This window comes from Otolemur garnettii, unplaced genomic scaffold, assembly GCF_000181295.1.
Source record: "Otolemur garnettii isolate 467f Iridium unplaced genomic scaffold, OtoGar3 scaffold00171, whole genome shotgun sequence".
Lineage (NCBI taxonomy): Eukaryota > Metazoa > Chordata > Mammalia > Primates > Galagidae > Otolemur > Otolemur garnettii.
Genome location: NW_003852566.1, coordinates 1383993 through 1399437, shown reverse-complemented (window position 1 = coordinate 1399437; position 15445 = coordinate 1383993). Strand labels below are relative to the sequence as shown.

At 44.9% G+C, this 15445-nt stretch overlaps 1 protein-coding gene across 1 annotated transcript in view; it reads left to right on the top strand.

Annotated features, from left to right (window-relative positions):
• The window catches only part of STX18 (syntaxin 18), a 143953-nt gene that overhangs the window by 95412 nt on the left and 33096 nt on the right, over nucleotides 1–15445 (top strand). The window contains exons 3-5 of the mRNA XM_003800188.3: nucleotides 4392–4507; nucleotides 6184–6261; nucleotides 6427–6493. Coding sequence (XP_003800236.1) covers nucleotides 4392–4507; nucleotides 6184–6261; nucleotides 6427–6493 — 261 coding nt within the window. The remainder of the gene's footprint in view (nucleotides 1–4391; nucleotides 4508–6183; nucleotides 6262–6426; nucleotides 6494–15445) is intronic.

Genomic DNA, 15445 nt, shown 5'->3' with positions numbered 1-15445 from the left:
CTATCTGAATTTCAGAATCTCTTGGCATGTCTGGAAAGTTCTCTTTCATAATTTCATGAAGAAGAGCCTCTGTGTTTTGTGAAGCAACTTTGTCACCTTCAGGGATTCCTATAAGGCAAATATTAGTTTTCTTTGAATTATCCCAGAGCTCTCTGAGCAAGTGATCCATTTTTGCTCTCCATTTGTCTTCATTTTTGCATGCTTGGGCACATTCAAAATCTTTGTCTTCAGTTTCAGAGATCCTTTCTTCTGCTTGCTCCATTCTCTGACTGAGGCATTCAACCTTACTTTTCAGATCTTTGAGGGCTGCAACCTCTTGCTTCAGGGTGTTGTAGTCTTTGGTCATTTTATCTTTGAAATCATTGAATTCTTGAGACAGCTTTTGAATAATTTGAAATTCTAGTTCCTTCCTTTCCTCCATTCTGTTGATCTTATTCACTATCCAGATTCTGAACTCAATTTCTGACATCTCAGCCATCTGTTTATGGAAGGGATCTTCAATTGCATCTGCCCCATCCTTCCTTACGGGGGGAGGGGGGTTGATCTACTCTGGTTGTTCTGGTTACCAGAGTTTTTCCGCTGATTCCACCCCATGCTGAATTTGCACCTTTCAAAGACAGTCCCTAAAACCGTTCTGCCGGTGGCTTCTTCTGGTTGTCTAGAGAGACAGGGTGTGTCTACCCAGAAAAGCCTCAGGAGTGTAAGGCTTATTGTTCCTTCTGCTGCGGCTGTTGCTCTTCGCCTTAGGATATCACCGCTCCAGTGTGGTTCCCTCTCAACTGGCCGTCCTTTTACAGTTCTCTGACTGGGCCTAGAATGCCAGAGCCCCAGGGGGGCGGGGGAGCAACCTGCAGGCAGCCGCAGGGGATGTGCTAGTTGGATGGATCAATCCTTGTTGAGAGCCACTGGGGAGCCCCCAAGGAGTGGGGACAGTAACAGGCAAGCAGCTGCACAGGGGGTGTGCTAGCTGGATAGATCAGGAGCAGGGCTAGCAACCGTGGGGGATGCGCTGGCTGGGTGGATCAGTCCTTGGTGCATGCCACCAGGGAGCCCCTGGGGAGCGGGGACAGCAGCTGGGCAGGCGGCCAGTTGCAGGACACACTGGCTGGTGGGACTCAGTCCTGGGCATGCGCTGGTGGTGAGCCCCTGGAAAGCGGGCACAGCAGCTAGAAAGGCGGCCTGGTGCAGGATGCCCTGGCTGGTGGGATCAGTCCACGCAGAGCATGCGTGGCTCAAGCACTTCTCCCAGTGCAGGACTGGGGCCAGGGCTTGGTCCCGCAGGGGTGGGGGGACGTTGCTCCTGGGTCTCCTCTTACTGTTTCTCCAGGCAAGGAGGAAAGGGTGGACTGGAAATTCGAAATGGCAGTGCGAATGCCAGTTTCACTTTTCTGCCTGGGAGAGGGTGTTTGGGGTCTCACTGGGGTCCCTCCAGGGGAATAGACCCCACTGTCAGTAGCTCTCACTTGTGGCATGAGATAATAGGTCCTCAGTTTATCCATCGCCTGTAGGAGACTCAGAGGAGCGGTTGAAGATAAAACAAAGGAAAAGCACAACTTTCTTGGGGGAGAGGACGGACACTTTTCCTTTGGGGTATATTATGTACCTGTAGATTGCTTTCTAGGAGTCGCCGCTTGCCTCCGCAGAGGTGTCGTCCCAGTATCACTCTTCTCTCTCGGCTGGGCTCCCAGTCTTCGACTCTGTTGGATGTTTTCTAGACTGTATCCTTCCCTCTGGACAGGAGCTTCTGTCAGAGGCTGGTACCTATAGGCCATCTTGCCTCTCCCTTGTAAAAACTTTTATAATAAATTGGTAAATATAAGTGAGTTACATTTCTTGAGTTCTATGAGCCAGTCTTAGCAAATTAACCAAACCTGAGGAGGAGGTCCTGGGATCCCCAATTTTGAGCCAGTTGGTTAGAAGCTGAGTAAAACACCTATGGAGACAGAGGTGTGGGACTGAGTCCTCACTGTAGGGGACCCCATGCTATCTCTAGGTAAGTGGTGTAGGAATTGAATTGAATCGGAGGACACCCAGTTGCTGTCAGCTGCAGAGCTAACTGCTGCTTGGCATGTGGGAGGCAGAAGGCTCTTGTGTTCATCCTTGAAAGGTGGGAGTAGGGGAAAGTAGTTGTCCTACTCAGACCTCCACATTCATTTGACAAACAGTGCACACCCTAACCATGAGCCCAGGATGTGCTGTCCTCTTGAAGGACCCCAGGGAGCCTCAAGGGCCACGGCCAGCTGCTGTGGTGCTCATGGGACCAGCCTGTGACATCCCCCTGTCCCCCGCCGCCATCCCACTCCTAGAGGTGCCCTGGAGTGGACCGAACAACATGTGGTCATTCTAACCATTCTAACCATACAAGTCGGGAATCTGTTCCTGTTCTTCTGCCACTGTCCTCTATGTGGAGTGCCTTCCTCTCTGCCTGCCTAGCACCTTTCTGCACAAACTGACCACTCCCCACATGGGGTCCCACCATCAGCTTCCCGACCAGTAGCATTCCCCCATGTCCCTGCACTCCTGTTTCTGTGCAGCTTCCCTTGTAGTTTGGTTCCTTCTGCGGGGATCAGGAATGAACTTTATTCAACTTTGAACCCACAGCCCCTGGCCCAGTGCCTGATATACAGTAGTCCAGGATGTAAGTGAGTGAATATATGTAAAATACTCTGAAAATCTGGTAGTATCTGACATCTGCTAAGTGCTCAGCTAACGTTAGTACACCTACTATGTGCCAGACACCATTTTAGGTATTGGGAAGCAAAAATGAGCAAGAGAAAGTCCCTACTTTCCTTAAGCTTGCATTGGAAGAGATAGATGTTTACTCTGTCGGGGAATAGTAAGTGGGATAAAGGGAAAAAAGCAGGTTAAGGGATAGATAGTAGCAGAGTGGCAGGAGGATTGGAGAGGCCAGCTCCCATATCACAGAACAAGGAAGGCAGAAGGGCAGCCTTGGAGCAGGGAGATGGTCACCTGCTAACCAGCAGGGGTGCTGAGGACCAGTGCTGGGCGAGCGCTACAGGGCAGTGAGAGGAAGCTGTCCACCCTGAGCCAGCCTCTGAGCACAGGTGGAATGAAGAGAAGGAATGGACACCAGCCCGGGAAACAGTTCGGCTGAGGTAGGAGTTTGCTTGGCTGGTTAGGGGGACAGAAAAGAGGCCACCATCGTGGGAGTGAGGATATGCACGAAATGAGGGGACAGCGGTGCTTGGAGGCCAGTGGGACTTTGCTTTTTATTCTCGGTGAGGGTGGGTGGCCAGCCTGGCTGGGGGGAGGGGAAAATGGTGAGTTTGAGTCTGGGTATTCTGTCAAGTACCTTCTACCTCGGGCGGGTGATGCTCAAATCAAGTTGAGCAAGGTCACAGAGTGAGTCCCCTTAGTAGCTCAGGAACTGTAGGATTGTTTAATTCAGTATTAGAGAAAATGATATTTGTTTCTCAAAGCTCTTTTATTGATAGTTTTGAAGACTATTTGTGAATATTGAAAAATAGCAGCCTAAAATGGCTTTTTACATACATCTCAAGAGCATGCAGATTGTGTCCCTGTGTTATTCTCCATTGACAGCCCATGGGGGTTGAGCTTCTAAGGTGACTGGGTGAGGGCACCTGCTCTTTCTTTTTTTTTTTGAGACAGAGTCTCACTATGTCACCCTTGGTAGAATGCTGTGGCATTACAGCTCACAGCAATCTCAAACTCTTGAGCTTAAGCCATTCTCTTGCCTCAGCCTCCCAAGTAACTAGGACTATAGGCACCTGCCACAATGCCCAGCTGTTTTTTGATGCAGTTGTCATTGCTGTTTAGCAGGCCAGGGCCGGCCTTGAACTCACCATCCTTTATGTATGTGGCTAGTGCTCTACTCACTGAGCTATGGGTGCCGAGCCACTGCTCTCATTTGTGATGAGTCCGTGCGCTCCAGCTCCCTCCTTCCTCTCTCTCCTTATCTCCTCCCTTCCCTTCCTCTCCCTCCCTGTCTCCTCTCTTCCCGTCCTCTCTCCTCCTCTCCCCTTTCCCTTCCCATTCCCTTCCCCTTCCCTTCCCCTCCCCTGCTCTCCTCTTCCTTGCCCTTCTCGCCCCCTCCCTTCCCCACTGCTCCTCCCCCTTCCCCCTCTCCCCTCCTGTCCTTCCTCTCCCTCTCCCTCCCACTCTCCCTCTCCTCTTTTCACCTGTTTCAGTTACATCTATTCAAGAAGACTTTTCTACCTCACAGCCTTCGTATGTGTGTGTGTTGGTTCTGCTATCTAGATCATTTCCTTCTTAGCTGGGCCAGTTCTTCCTCATCCTTCAAGCCTCAGCTTAAATGTCACTATATCAAGGAGCCTTTTCTTCCCTCCCCACCCACCCAGACTAGGTTCTGATGTCATTTGTTGATGTCTCTTCTTTTTCTCTCTCGTTAGCCATATCGTATCTGAATATGGGAGGATGACAGACACAGAACGAGACCAGATAGACCAGGATGCTCAGATATTCATGAGGACCTGTTCTGAAGCAATTCAGCAACTGAGAGCAGAAGGTAAAGTGCTCTGAAAGACACACACTGACAACCACGACTATATCAAGTAGTCAGCAGAGTCAGGCGGCACAACCAGTTATAGTTCCTTCCTATGTTGTTAAGAGTTAGGTCTTACAACGTTAAAACCGTTCCTTCACTGATCACAGTTTTAATCTAGTCTATTAAAAGTAATGAAAGGCCATTAGTCCAGTTAAACAATTGGGAGGTTCAGACGAGGGAGATGGAAATGGCCTTTCCAAACAACAAAATATTTACCAAGGAGCCAGGGACGGAGAAAACAAATCGAATGTGTGTGTGCCTGTATTCTGTGTGGCGTTTGGTGGGGTGGGGCTGATGGCTCCTGGAGAAGAATGGAGAAGGATCCTGAGCTTTCTACTTAGTGTTGAAGTAGACTTTATCCTACCTCTGAGGCTAGGAGGAAGGCTCTGGAGTCAGGGCTGCTTAGGTGTGCACCCCAGCTCTGCACATTCTAGCCATGTGGCCCTGGGCAAAGTACCTAAACTCCCTGGACCTCAGTTTCTTCATCTGTGAAATTCAGACGATTATGGGATGCGTGTCTGAGAGTTTTTAGGAGGATAAGGGGAAGCTCCTACAGCACACTTAGAACCATGTGTGTGGCAGGAGGGGGTTGTTACCACCTCTCTGCCATTGATGTTCACTTCTCACCGAGACACTGAAATGGCTTCCCAAGTTATGTCTCTCTGTTGATTCTTTTTAAGTTTGCTTAGGCAGATGTAGAGTACATTAAATAGAATATAGAACTCAAAGTTGTCAGTTCCTATTGTGCTCGTGACACTGACTTTTGTTTGGAAAGGTATAGACATTCTTGCTACAAAAATATATATACACACACACACACACATAATTGTTGTGTGTGATTTCAAGGAGGCCCTGCCACCCCCGGTGAATCTCGGGTTAAGCAACCCTATGGTAAAGACATAAATCATGCCCACTATCCTGAAGTGCATAATGTTTGTTGAGATACCGAGAACATTAATAAAACCAGCAATTCAGTATGAAACCAGGTGACCTTGGGCTGCTTGCTGTCTCCCAGCCTCAGTTTCTTCATGTGTAATAGGCACTATCAGGGCTGTGGTTGAGTACTTCATGTGAAGTACTAGCAGGCAGGCAGTCTCTCATGGAGCCCTCTTAACAAAGCAAGTGGCATCAACTTTAGGTCTGTTAGGTGTTTTTTACCAGACTTTTGTGAGGTAGTTCCCAGAAGGGAAGCATCCTTGCGGCTAGGAGTCATGGAAGGTTTTCTGGAGGAGGAGAGTTTGGCTTGGTGTCCGGGGGGGAGGATAATGTGCTCCAAACTGGAAAACTTGCAGCTCAAGCAGGGAGGAGTATGTGATTGAATTGTGATTTAAACATGCTCTTTGAAGGTCAGCTTGAGCCTTGGATGTTGTTGCTGTAGATTGGTCCCATTTCATCAGGTGTTGTCTCCAAGTATGGTAATGAACCATACATTTTTGTGACTGCAGTTTTCTACAAGTTTTTAATCTTTTACTCTTACAAGAATTTTCAATTCTTTAAATCTCACTTGACCCTGACACATTTTATAGCTATGTTTTTAAGCGTATTTTCAACAAAGAAGCTGTTCTAAGGAAGCTAATAACTGTTAGCTATGGAATAATTGCGTACAAAGACCTGAATGTTTTCCTTTTCTGTTACAGCCCACAAGGAGATACACTCCCAGCAAGTGAAGGAGCACAGGACAGCTGTTTTGGATTTCATTGAAGATTACTTAAAAAGTATTTCATTTTCTCTTAAAGGCCAAATGTGGCATTTCACAGTAGATGTGGTACAGAAGTTACCTTTGCTAGCTAAAGACTATAGTGCCTCATTATATTAAATGATACCTTTGCCTGTGAAGCCAATTTAAATGGTATCTTTTCTGGTATTTTCCCCTATAACAGGAGTGTGTAAACTTTACTCAGAACAAAGAGCCATCCGAGTTAAAAGAGTGGTGGATAAGAAAAGATTGTAAGTATTGCCTCCATTGGTTTTTCTTAATAACAGTAATAACCATAGCAGCTAAAGTTCACAGTGCACCTATTGTATGTAGTGGTTATGCCATGCTTGACTTTCTTCACAAATGCCATGGCTGGTGTGTATGGAACACTTACTGTGTGCCAGGCATTGTGCCAGCCACTTTCTCAGCCCATAGCCGCCCCCATGAGGCAGATGCTGTTACCACCTCATTTTACCAACAGGGAAACTGAGGCCTAGGAAGTTTGGTAACTCACACAGGGCCTCACAGTCTGAAGGTGCCAGCGCCAGGGTTTGAGCCCTGGCTGCTGGTCCAGAACAAAAGCACATCTGTGCTCTTGCCCATTTGGTCTCCTGGTAGCCCTGTGAGGCTGCTACACTCTGAGCCACTTTAACCTCCATCTCTTTATCTCCCAGCCCCCTTGTTACCTGTGAAAGTGTGCTCCTCAGGAGAGAACTAGGGCACAGCCACCATGTCCTTGTGAGGCTCTGCTCATTTCTTCAGCAGTGTTTCCCCCTCCCCCATGACAGAGACCTGCTAGATGCCATGTGCTCTGGGTGTGTGCTGCACTCCAGCCCTGCCACCCACTTGGAGCAGGCACCTGAGGACGCTAGCTCTCCAGCAGCTTAAATGACTTGTCTAAGACCACACAGGCAGGAAGCAACAGGGCCAGCCTGTGTCCTCACCGGCCTGTCTCCCCTCCTGGGCTGGATGCGAGCTCCTAGAGCACAGGAGCTGTGTCCTTGTGGTCACCTCCCCTGCAGCTACTCAGCCAGCTTGGAGATTCAATCATCAGTGAACAAGAGAAAGCTGTGTCCAGGCTCAAATCCTAATAGGTTCTTTCAGAAAATAGCACCAGATGACTGGTTCAGGACACATTTTCTTGATTCTTACAGTACTGGTGAATCAGGAGGCCTCACAGCATTCAGCACACAGTCCTCCTGGCTGCGGCTTGTCATGCACTGAAAGGGTACACAGGGAAAAGGCATGCTGGGCAGCATCGAGAGGGAATCAGGCAGGGGCTATTGTGGGTCCTCTCCCAGTGGGGCTGCATAGCATGTGACAGGGACAACATATGCAGTATTGTTCCCTCATTAGCAACTCACTGCCCAAGGATGTATCGAGGGCTGGTCATAAAGGCACCATCGACCTGGCACCCACCAAACTCCAGAAGGAAAGCAAGTCTTCCGCCTTGGGCAACACTTTGAGCGGTTCCTATCAGTTAGGATGATGTGAACTCTCCCAAAGTTCAAGTTCTCAGACACTAGGCAAGGGTCAGTCTTGCAAGTAAGCCTTTCCACAGTCAACATTCTCAGGTTTGCCATGTAAAGTCTTCCCCACACACTTGTGAAACAGATTTGAAATCACAAATGCCAACAAGTAGAAGCATTCCTGGAAGATGAAAATAGATCAGTCGAGTGATCCATCAGCAAATATTGATAGTCACTATTTATTATTTAGTGCACTGAGGGGTAAGTTTGAGAGAGGCCATTGATAAAGACTCTTTCTCAGGGAGCTTTGAGGCAGGCTGTGTTGCTACTAAACATGAAAAATTAGCCAAATTAAACAGGATATGTTGAAATGAGTGACTCTGTAGCAGGGAAATGGTACAGTCAGTTGGCACAGTGTTGAGAGCTCAGATACCTCAGCCAGGCAGTCTGATCACAAGTCCTGGCTTTGCTGTGTACAAGCTGTGTGACTTTGTCTTTTTTTTTTTTTTTTTGAGACAGTCTCACTTTGTCACCCTCACTGGAGTGCCGTGGTGTCACAGCTCACAGCAGCCTCAAACTCTGGAGCTTAAGTAATTCTCTTGCCTCAGCCTCCCAAGTAGCTGGGACTACAGGCTCCTGCCACAACACCTGGCTATTTTTTGGTTGTAGCTGTCATTGTTGTTTGACAGGCCCGGGCTGGGTTCAAACCCACCAGCTCCAGTGTATGTGGCTGGCACCCCAACCGCTAAGCTACAGGTGCTGAGCCAAACTATGTGACTTTGAACATTGCTTTTCTATGCCTTACTTTCTTCGCCTATAAAATTTTGGAAAATTTAGTGACCTTATAGGGTTGTTGTAAGAACAAAATGAGTCAACTATAAGTAAAACACTTATAATGAGTTAATAAATGATAACCTGTGCTATTATCTACCAGTAAGCACTTACCCTATGCTAGGCAATATATTAATTTATTTCATTTAATCCTCAAAGCCACCTTATTGTAATAAATATTAGTATCCCATTGTACAAATAAGGAATTTGGGACTCAGTAATTTGGCTTAACTGTCCAACATCCCCGCTGGTCTAAGATTTGAACCTCAGGGTAATTGGAGCAGGTTTCCCCAGCAGTGGGATTGGTGTCAGCTGTTGGAAATATCTGAGCAGGTGGGTTAAAGAGACAGCACGGAAGGGCGGAGTGTGAATTGACAGTCTGAGGTGCATTGTGACCCGCTGGCCCCAAGCATTTCAAAGAGGAGAAAACAAAACTCTGGAGATGTGTGGTTTACCATCAGATGGCATGAGGGTCTCTCTGGGCCTCACAATCCCCAGGGGACAGAAGCAAATTTCTCCTTCATTATGACACTTGAGGCCCCCTGGTTACCCTGAGGAAAGGAAGAGACTTTTGTTGCTACCTCCTCAGTTCCTGGTTCTCAGAAGAGGTTTTGACTAAAATACAAATTACAATCAGTTGGTGAGAGTTGTTCCCATTTAGACAGTGAAACACAGCCTTATCTCCTGCCATATAGCCACCTGTGCCAATTACTCTGAGAGACATGACTCTGGGACCTTTCACGATGCAGCCCAGCTTTCTCCTTGTAGTTCTCTCCTCACCTTTAGGCAGAAGATAATCTGCCTAAGATATATGTGTATTTTTGTCACTCCCTGTCTTCCCATGTCTTATAAAGGCTAAACATCACATAGCATTCAAGGCCTGGGATGCCTGGGCCACAGCCTTAGTTTCTTAGTTACTTAGGTTCTGGACAGGCCATACACAACTACTTTTTTGTCCTAAAGAGGCCTTGTCACGGGATGCTCTTGTGCCTTCTCTGCCCAGAATGCTTTTCACTTAGACTTGATTCTCTGCTTCCCACACACCCATCTGCCCCATTCACCTGGCAAACTAACTGGTTCTTCTTTCCACCCCCGTTAGCACGTGACTTCTCTGTGCAGTCTCTCCCCACTCCTGTCTCAGTGGGTTCCCTGCACCTTGTGGTCAGGTGTGACCCATGCGCACCAACAAGCTGCTGCTGGCATGTGTGTCCCTGACACCACCTCAGTCTGAGGAGCAGCCTGATTGTTTGAATCTTTTAAAAGTATAGGAATAAAGATATTCTCTGCTGGATTTTATTTTCATAGAATGATGCTATCATATTAACCTACTATACCAAAGGGTTCTTATTCCAAACTGAGTAAAATGTTTTGTTCATTAAGCAGGAAATAGCCTCAGCTGATCTGTCTGCATTTTTCCCACCATGACTATGTTTTCTTAAAATGATAGTAGATGATAAAATATAGCTATTTTCACCCATCTTGTAGATGTTTGAGTATCTGAACAGTGGCACCTGCTGCAGGTTTCCTCAAGCTGGATATGAGGAATATTATAACTGTTACTGGGGTCTCTTTTTCCTGCAGTAAGACTGGGAGTCCTGGCCGTGTGTGGTGGCTCATGCCTGTAATCCTAGCACTCTGGGAGGCCAAGTCAGGTGGATTGCCTGAGATCAGGAGTTTGAGAGCAGCCTGAGCAAGAGTGAGACCCTGTCTCTGAAAATAGCTGGGTATTGCAGAGGGCCCCTGTAGTCTGAGGCAAGAGAATGGCTTGAGGCTAAGAGTTTGAGGTTGCTATGAACTATGATGCCATGGCACTTTACCTAGAGCAGCAAAGTGAGACTCTATCTCAAAAACAATAAAAAATACTGGGAGTCCTTTGAAGGGAGGAGCAACTGTATCTATTTATTTATTTATTTATTTATTGAGACAGGATTTAACTCTGTTGCCCAGGGTAAAGTCCAATAGTATCATAGCTCACTACAATCTCAAACTCCTGGACTCAAGCAATCCCCCTGCTTCGGTCTCCCTAGTAGTTGGAACTACAGGCTCCCATCACCATGCCAGGCTAATTTTTTGCAGAGACAGGGTCTCGCTCTTGCTGAGGCTGGGCTTGCGCTCCTGACCTCAAGCAATTCTCCTGCCTCAATCTCCCAGAGTGCTAGGACTACAGGCATGAACCACCATGCTCTGTCCTCACTGCATCTGGTCCCAGTTTCTTGCTCAGAGTCTGCCACAAAGTAAGTCCTCAATTAGTAGTTCTTAGACAAAATAAGAAATGAATGGGGCATGGTTGCTCAGTGCTGGCTCAGTGCTGGCTCATTAGCTCTACAAGGGAAGATCGTAGGCTAGTATCAGGTACAACATTGGGCACAAATGGCCCTTTCATCCCCAAGGAGCTTGAAATATGCTCTCTTACCCCTGTTACCAACCTAAAGCAGTAATATTTGGTAAGATTTATGTTGGAATAACCATCAGATGTCCTCTGGGCTATATACTAATTAAAAACCATCTGAATTAATCAGAAACATTTTTCCTTTCCAGAATGTAACCAACCAGGTTGTATATCATGGGCTTTTCCTAGAGTAGAGGTTTAAGGTACAGTCTGGAAATCAAGAGTAACTTCTGATATTCTTTTCTACTGGCTCAGAGGATTTTCTTTTTGAAGGCATAATAAATTAGAAGCCCAAGGACTAATCCAAACTTACAATATAAGGCCTTTCTCTCCAAATGGCTGTTTCTCCCTTCTCTGGAGCATGTGGTGGTGGGGCATCTGAGCCTGCTTCTCTCCATAGCTAAGCTTGCTTTAAAGTCTGCTGGATTTGGGCCATCACCCCAAGTCATCACTTGAACTAGTACAATGATGTTCTTAGTAGTAGAAATTATGGGCTGTTTCTGTGTCTGGAGGGAGATTTAAATAGAAGAAAACTTAATAGTCTAAAAGATAATGGTTTCTTCTAACATTGGTTAGATTACAAAACAACCAGGTTGGAAAAGTTCATAGCACTTTCAGGGTTTACCAGTGTAGTTTAATTAATTTTTTTTATGTCATCTATCAGTACTTTATTAGGAATTGACAATTTTTCACTAGAGACTGTAGGTTAATTACCAGAACATTAGCCCATGCACTGTAAATTCTAAAAGGTAACACAAGTGAGAATTTCTTAAGATACTCCAAGAAAATCCTGGTGACCTTAATAAAGTTTACTTGAAAAAAGTCCAAGCTTGAGAAGCATTGTTCAGATAACTGAAAAGATTGCATCTTTTACCTTTTATCCACAGCCCCTAACCCATTCTACATATAGTAAGAGGTCAATAAAGTCTCAAAGTCGTTATGTCACCACTGTGCCTTAATCATATCTTTCTAAGAGGGAGCAGGAGGACTGTTCCCATGGAGACCTTTCTTTTGAAACACCTGGCAGACACACTTTAGGAAATACTGCCTTGACCCTATGGCCAAGGATATGATCTTGAGTTACTTATTACTTACTCCCTTATGTTGGTACAGACAATCCAAAAAAAAATTTTTTTTTTTTTTTTTTTTTTTTAGACAGAGTCTTGCTTTGATGCCCATGGTAGAGTGCTATGGCCTCACTACTCACCATGGCCTCACCACTCACAGCAACATTAGACTCTTGGGCACGTTCTTGCTAAGTCTGATCTCAAACTCCTGAGCTCAGGCAATACACCTGCCTTGGCCTGCCATAGTGCTAGGATTATAGGCATGAGTCAACATACTTAGCTGAACATCAAAATTTTGCTGTGTTTTGTCTCTCTTCTTCCTCCTTTTTAGGAAAACATTGGTTCTTTTAATAATACCTACTATCGCTTTACTTATTTGGTGCTTGAAGAATGTATACTTTTATCATCACGTATTATTGAGTCTTTTCACCTCAAATAGATTGTAAGCTTGGTGAAGGTGGAATTGCATTTTTACCTCTCTTTATCTGCAGCCCCTAGCCCATTCTACATATAGTAAGAGGTCAATAAATGTTGCCAATAATTAACCATCATGATAATGATAAAGATGAGGAAAAATAAACAAACAAACAAAAAAAAAAAAGGTCAGAGTGTGAAATTAGGTCCATAGCATTAATTTTGTCTTATTCACTAGCTGAAACAGGGGTCTTCTTGTTCTTTCCCTAGAAAAGGGATGAGCAAACTATCACCTATTGGCCAAATCTAGCCCTTGGCCTATATTGTGCAGTCTTTAAGCTAAGCATTGTTTCTATACTTGTAAAGATTTGTAAAACAAACAAAAAAAGATAAAAGAAGAAGAATATGAGACAGAGGCTACAAAGCCTAAAATATTTAGCCTCAAACAAACAAAACAAAAAGGATAAAAAGAATATGTGACAGATCTATGAAGCCTAAAATATTTCGCATCTAGCTCTTTACAGAAAGAGTGTGTTGACCCCTAGCTTAGAACAGGTACCTTAAGGTAAAGGACCACTTCTTGATTGTGTTTTTTTTATAGTCCATCATGGACTGATGTGTATTCTGCACCTGACAGGTTCACACCTTATGCCATAAGTAACTCACCACAGGAGTCTTAGAAAAACACCTGAGCTTGTGTGTGTGCTGTCCAGCGAGATGAGACCACTGGTTGATGATAACGTCAGATTGCTATAAGTGTTTCTAAATACTCTTTATTTTTGTACTTACCACATAGCAGACCAGTAACAACCAGAATGTGGTCTGATACAGTCCATGGACCATACTCTGAGTAGCACTAGCTTAGAAAATCACTAGGATGTAGCAGATGCCCAGTATCTGCTGAGTGAGCTACTGAGTAATGTTTGGTCAAGGCAGTGAGATATCGTTGGCTCTGTTGCAGTACATAGTACTCGTGCCTGAGTGGCTTTTAGTCTGAAAGCTCATTTGAAATTATAGTACTTTGATATTATATATCAAAAATGTCTTCTTTCTATCTGGAGCCTTTGTTGGGGCATGACAGAAGCACAGGCATACCTCAGAGGGATTGCAGGTTTGGCTCCAGGTACATCGATAAAGCAGATGTCACAGTGAAGTGAGTGGCCTATAAGTCGTGTTTGCACTATACAGTAGGCCATTAAGTGTGCAGTAGCATTATGTCTAAAAGAACAATGTGCATACCTTAATTTAAAAATGTTTTATTGCTAAAAAATGCTAATAATCATCTGGGCGTTTGGTGAATCATAGCGTTTTTGCTGGTAGAGAGTCCTGCCTCAGTGTTGATGGTGCTGATGGATGAGGGTGGCAGTTGCTGAAGGTTGTTTGGGATGCTGTGGCAATTTCATGAAATACAACAGTGACAAAGCTTGCCACATCAGCAGACTCTCCCTTAGGGAAAGATCTCTCTGTAGCATACAGTGCTGTTTGATGGCATTTCACCCACAGAAGAACTTCCTTCAAACTTGGAGAAACCTTTCAAACTTTCAGAACCACCCAGGAGAGACGAGGTGTCAGCTTCCAGTTGTTCTTTGCCAGTGGAGGAGTACAGATAGATCTCCCAGCGACAGTGTATCACTATGAGTGGAATACTGCCTGTCATAGAAGCTCTCCTGAGCCTGTTCAAAGGGTTTTCTTTGGGGGTCAGGCACATGGAGTGCTGAATTGGAATGCTCATGTAGCAGGCATTGTTAACTCAATAACTTGTACAAACTGATACAGTAGCCAAAGACCTCTATCACAAATCACAATGCTAACATAAACCACATAGAATGGTCCCAGGCATACAAAGAATCCCATCTGTCTGCAGGATATTCCAAGAGCTTAAAGTTCTCTCCCAGGAGCCAAAGGCCAGGTTTTTCCGTGGAATGTGTGGAGCTTGAACACCAGGCCTGCTGAGTCAATCCTTTGCACACCTCTGTACTCCTTATTTGCTGAAAGCTTATATCATGAAGAGATCTGGATTCTGCATCTAATGAGATGATCATATGGGGATTTTTTCTTTTCTTTATGGTACATTACATTGATTGATTTTCAAATATTAAACCAACTTTGCGTTCCTGGGATAAGCCCATTTGGTCATGATGCGTTGTTGTCTTTGTATATTGCTAAATTCAGTTTGCTTATATTAAGGATGTTTGATTTTATGTTGATGAAATTTTCTTTTCTTGTAATATCTTAGTCAGGTTTCCTAGTCAGGCTTATGATGGCTTCATAAAAATTGTTCTCTTTTCCTCTGTTATTGTTTAGGTCTACTGTATTCTTACCTTGTTCCTCATTTTAGGTAAAAGCAGTTAGTCTTTCAGCCTTAAAGTACGGTGCTAGCTGTATGTTTTGTAGATGCCTTTATCAGACGAAGGAAAATCACTTCAACATGTCCTTCTCCGCCATGTTTGACTGCTCCATAGCAGTAGAGAAAGGTATTCATTCTGTTTTTCATTCCTTTTTATAGCTCCTGGAACTGTGGAGTTGATTCAGCCATTTCCATTGATAGACATATAGATTGTTTTTAGGCTTTTGCTGTATTAAAATTGAATTATAAAATTGCTACAATCAATAACTTTGTACATACCTTTTAAAATCATTGCTATATCTTTGGAATAGCTTCCTAGAAATGGGAGTGCCGGTTTATAGAATAACTATATAGGTAAATTTGTAAATGTTACCAAATTCTCTTTCATAGAAATTATACTATTTTAATACCCTCACTATCAGTATATGAATGTGCCTACTCCACAGCCTGACCTTCCAAATAGGGTTGGATTTTTACTAATCCCAAGTGTGAAGAAATGATGTTTCAGTTAATTTTTTTTTTTTTTTTGGAGATAGAGTCTCACTTTGTCACCCTCAGTAAGAATACTGTGGCATCACAGTCCTCGGCTTAGGCGATTTTCTTGCCTCAGCCTCCCGAGTAGCTGGGACTACAGGTGCCCAGCCATAACTCCCAGCTATTTTTTGTTGCAGTTTGGCCAGGGCCAG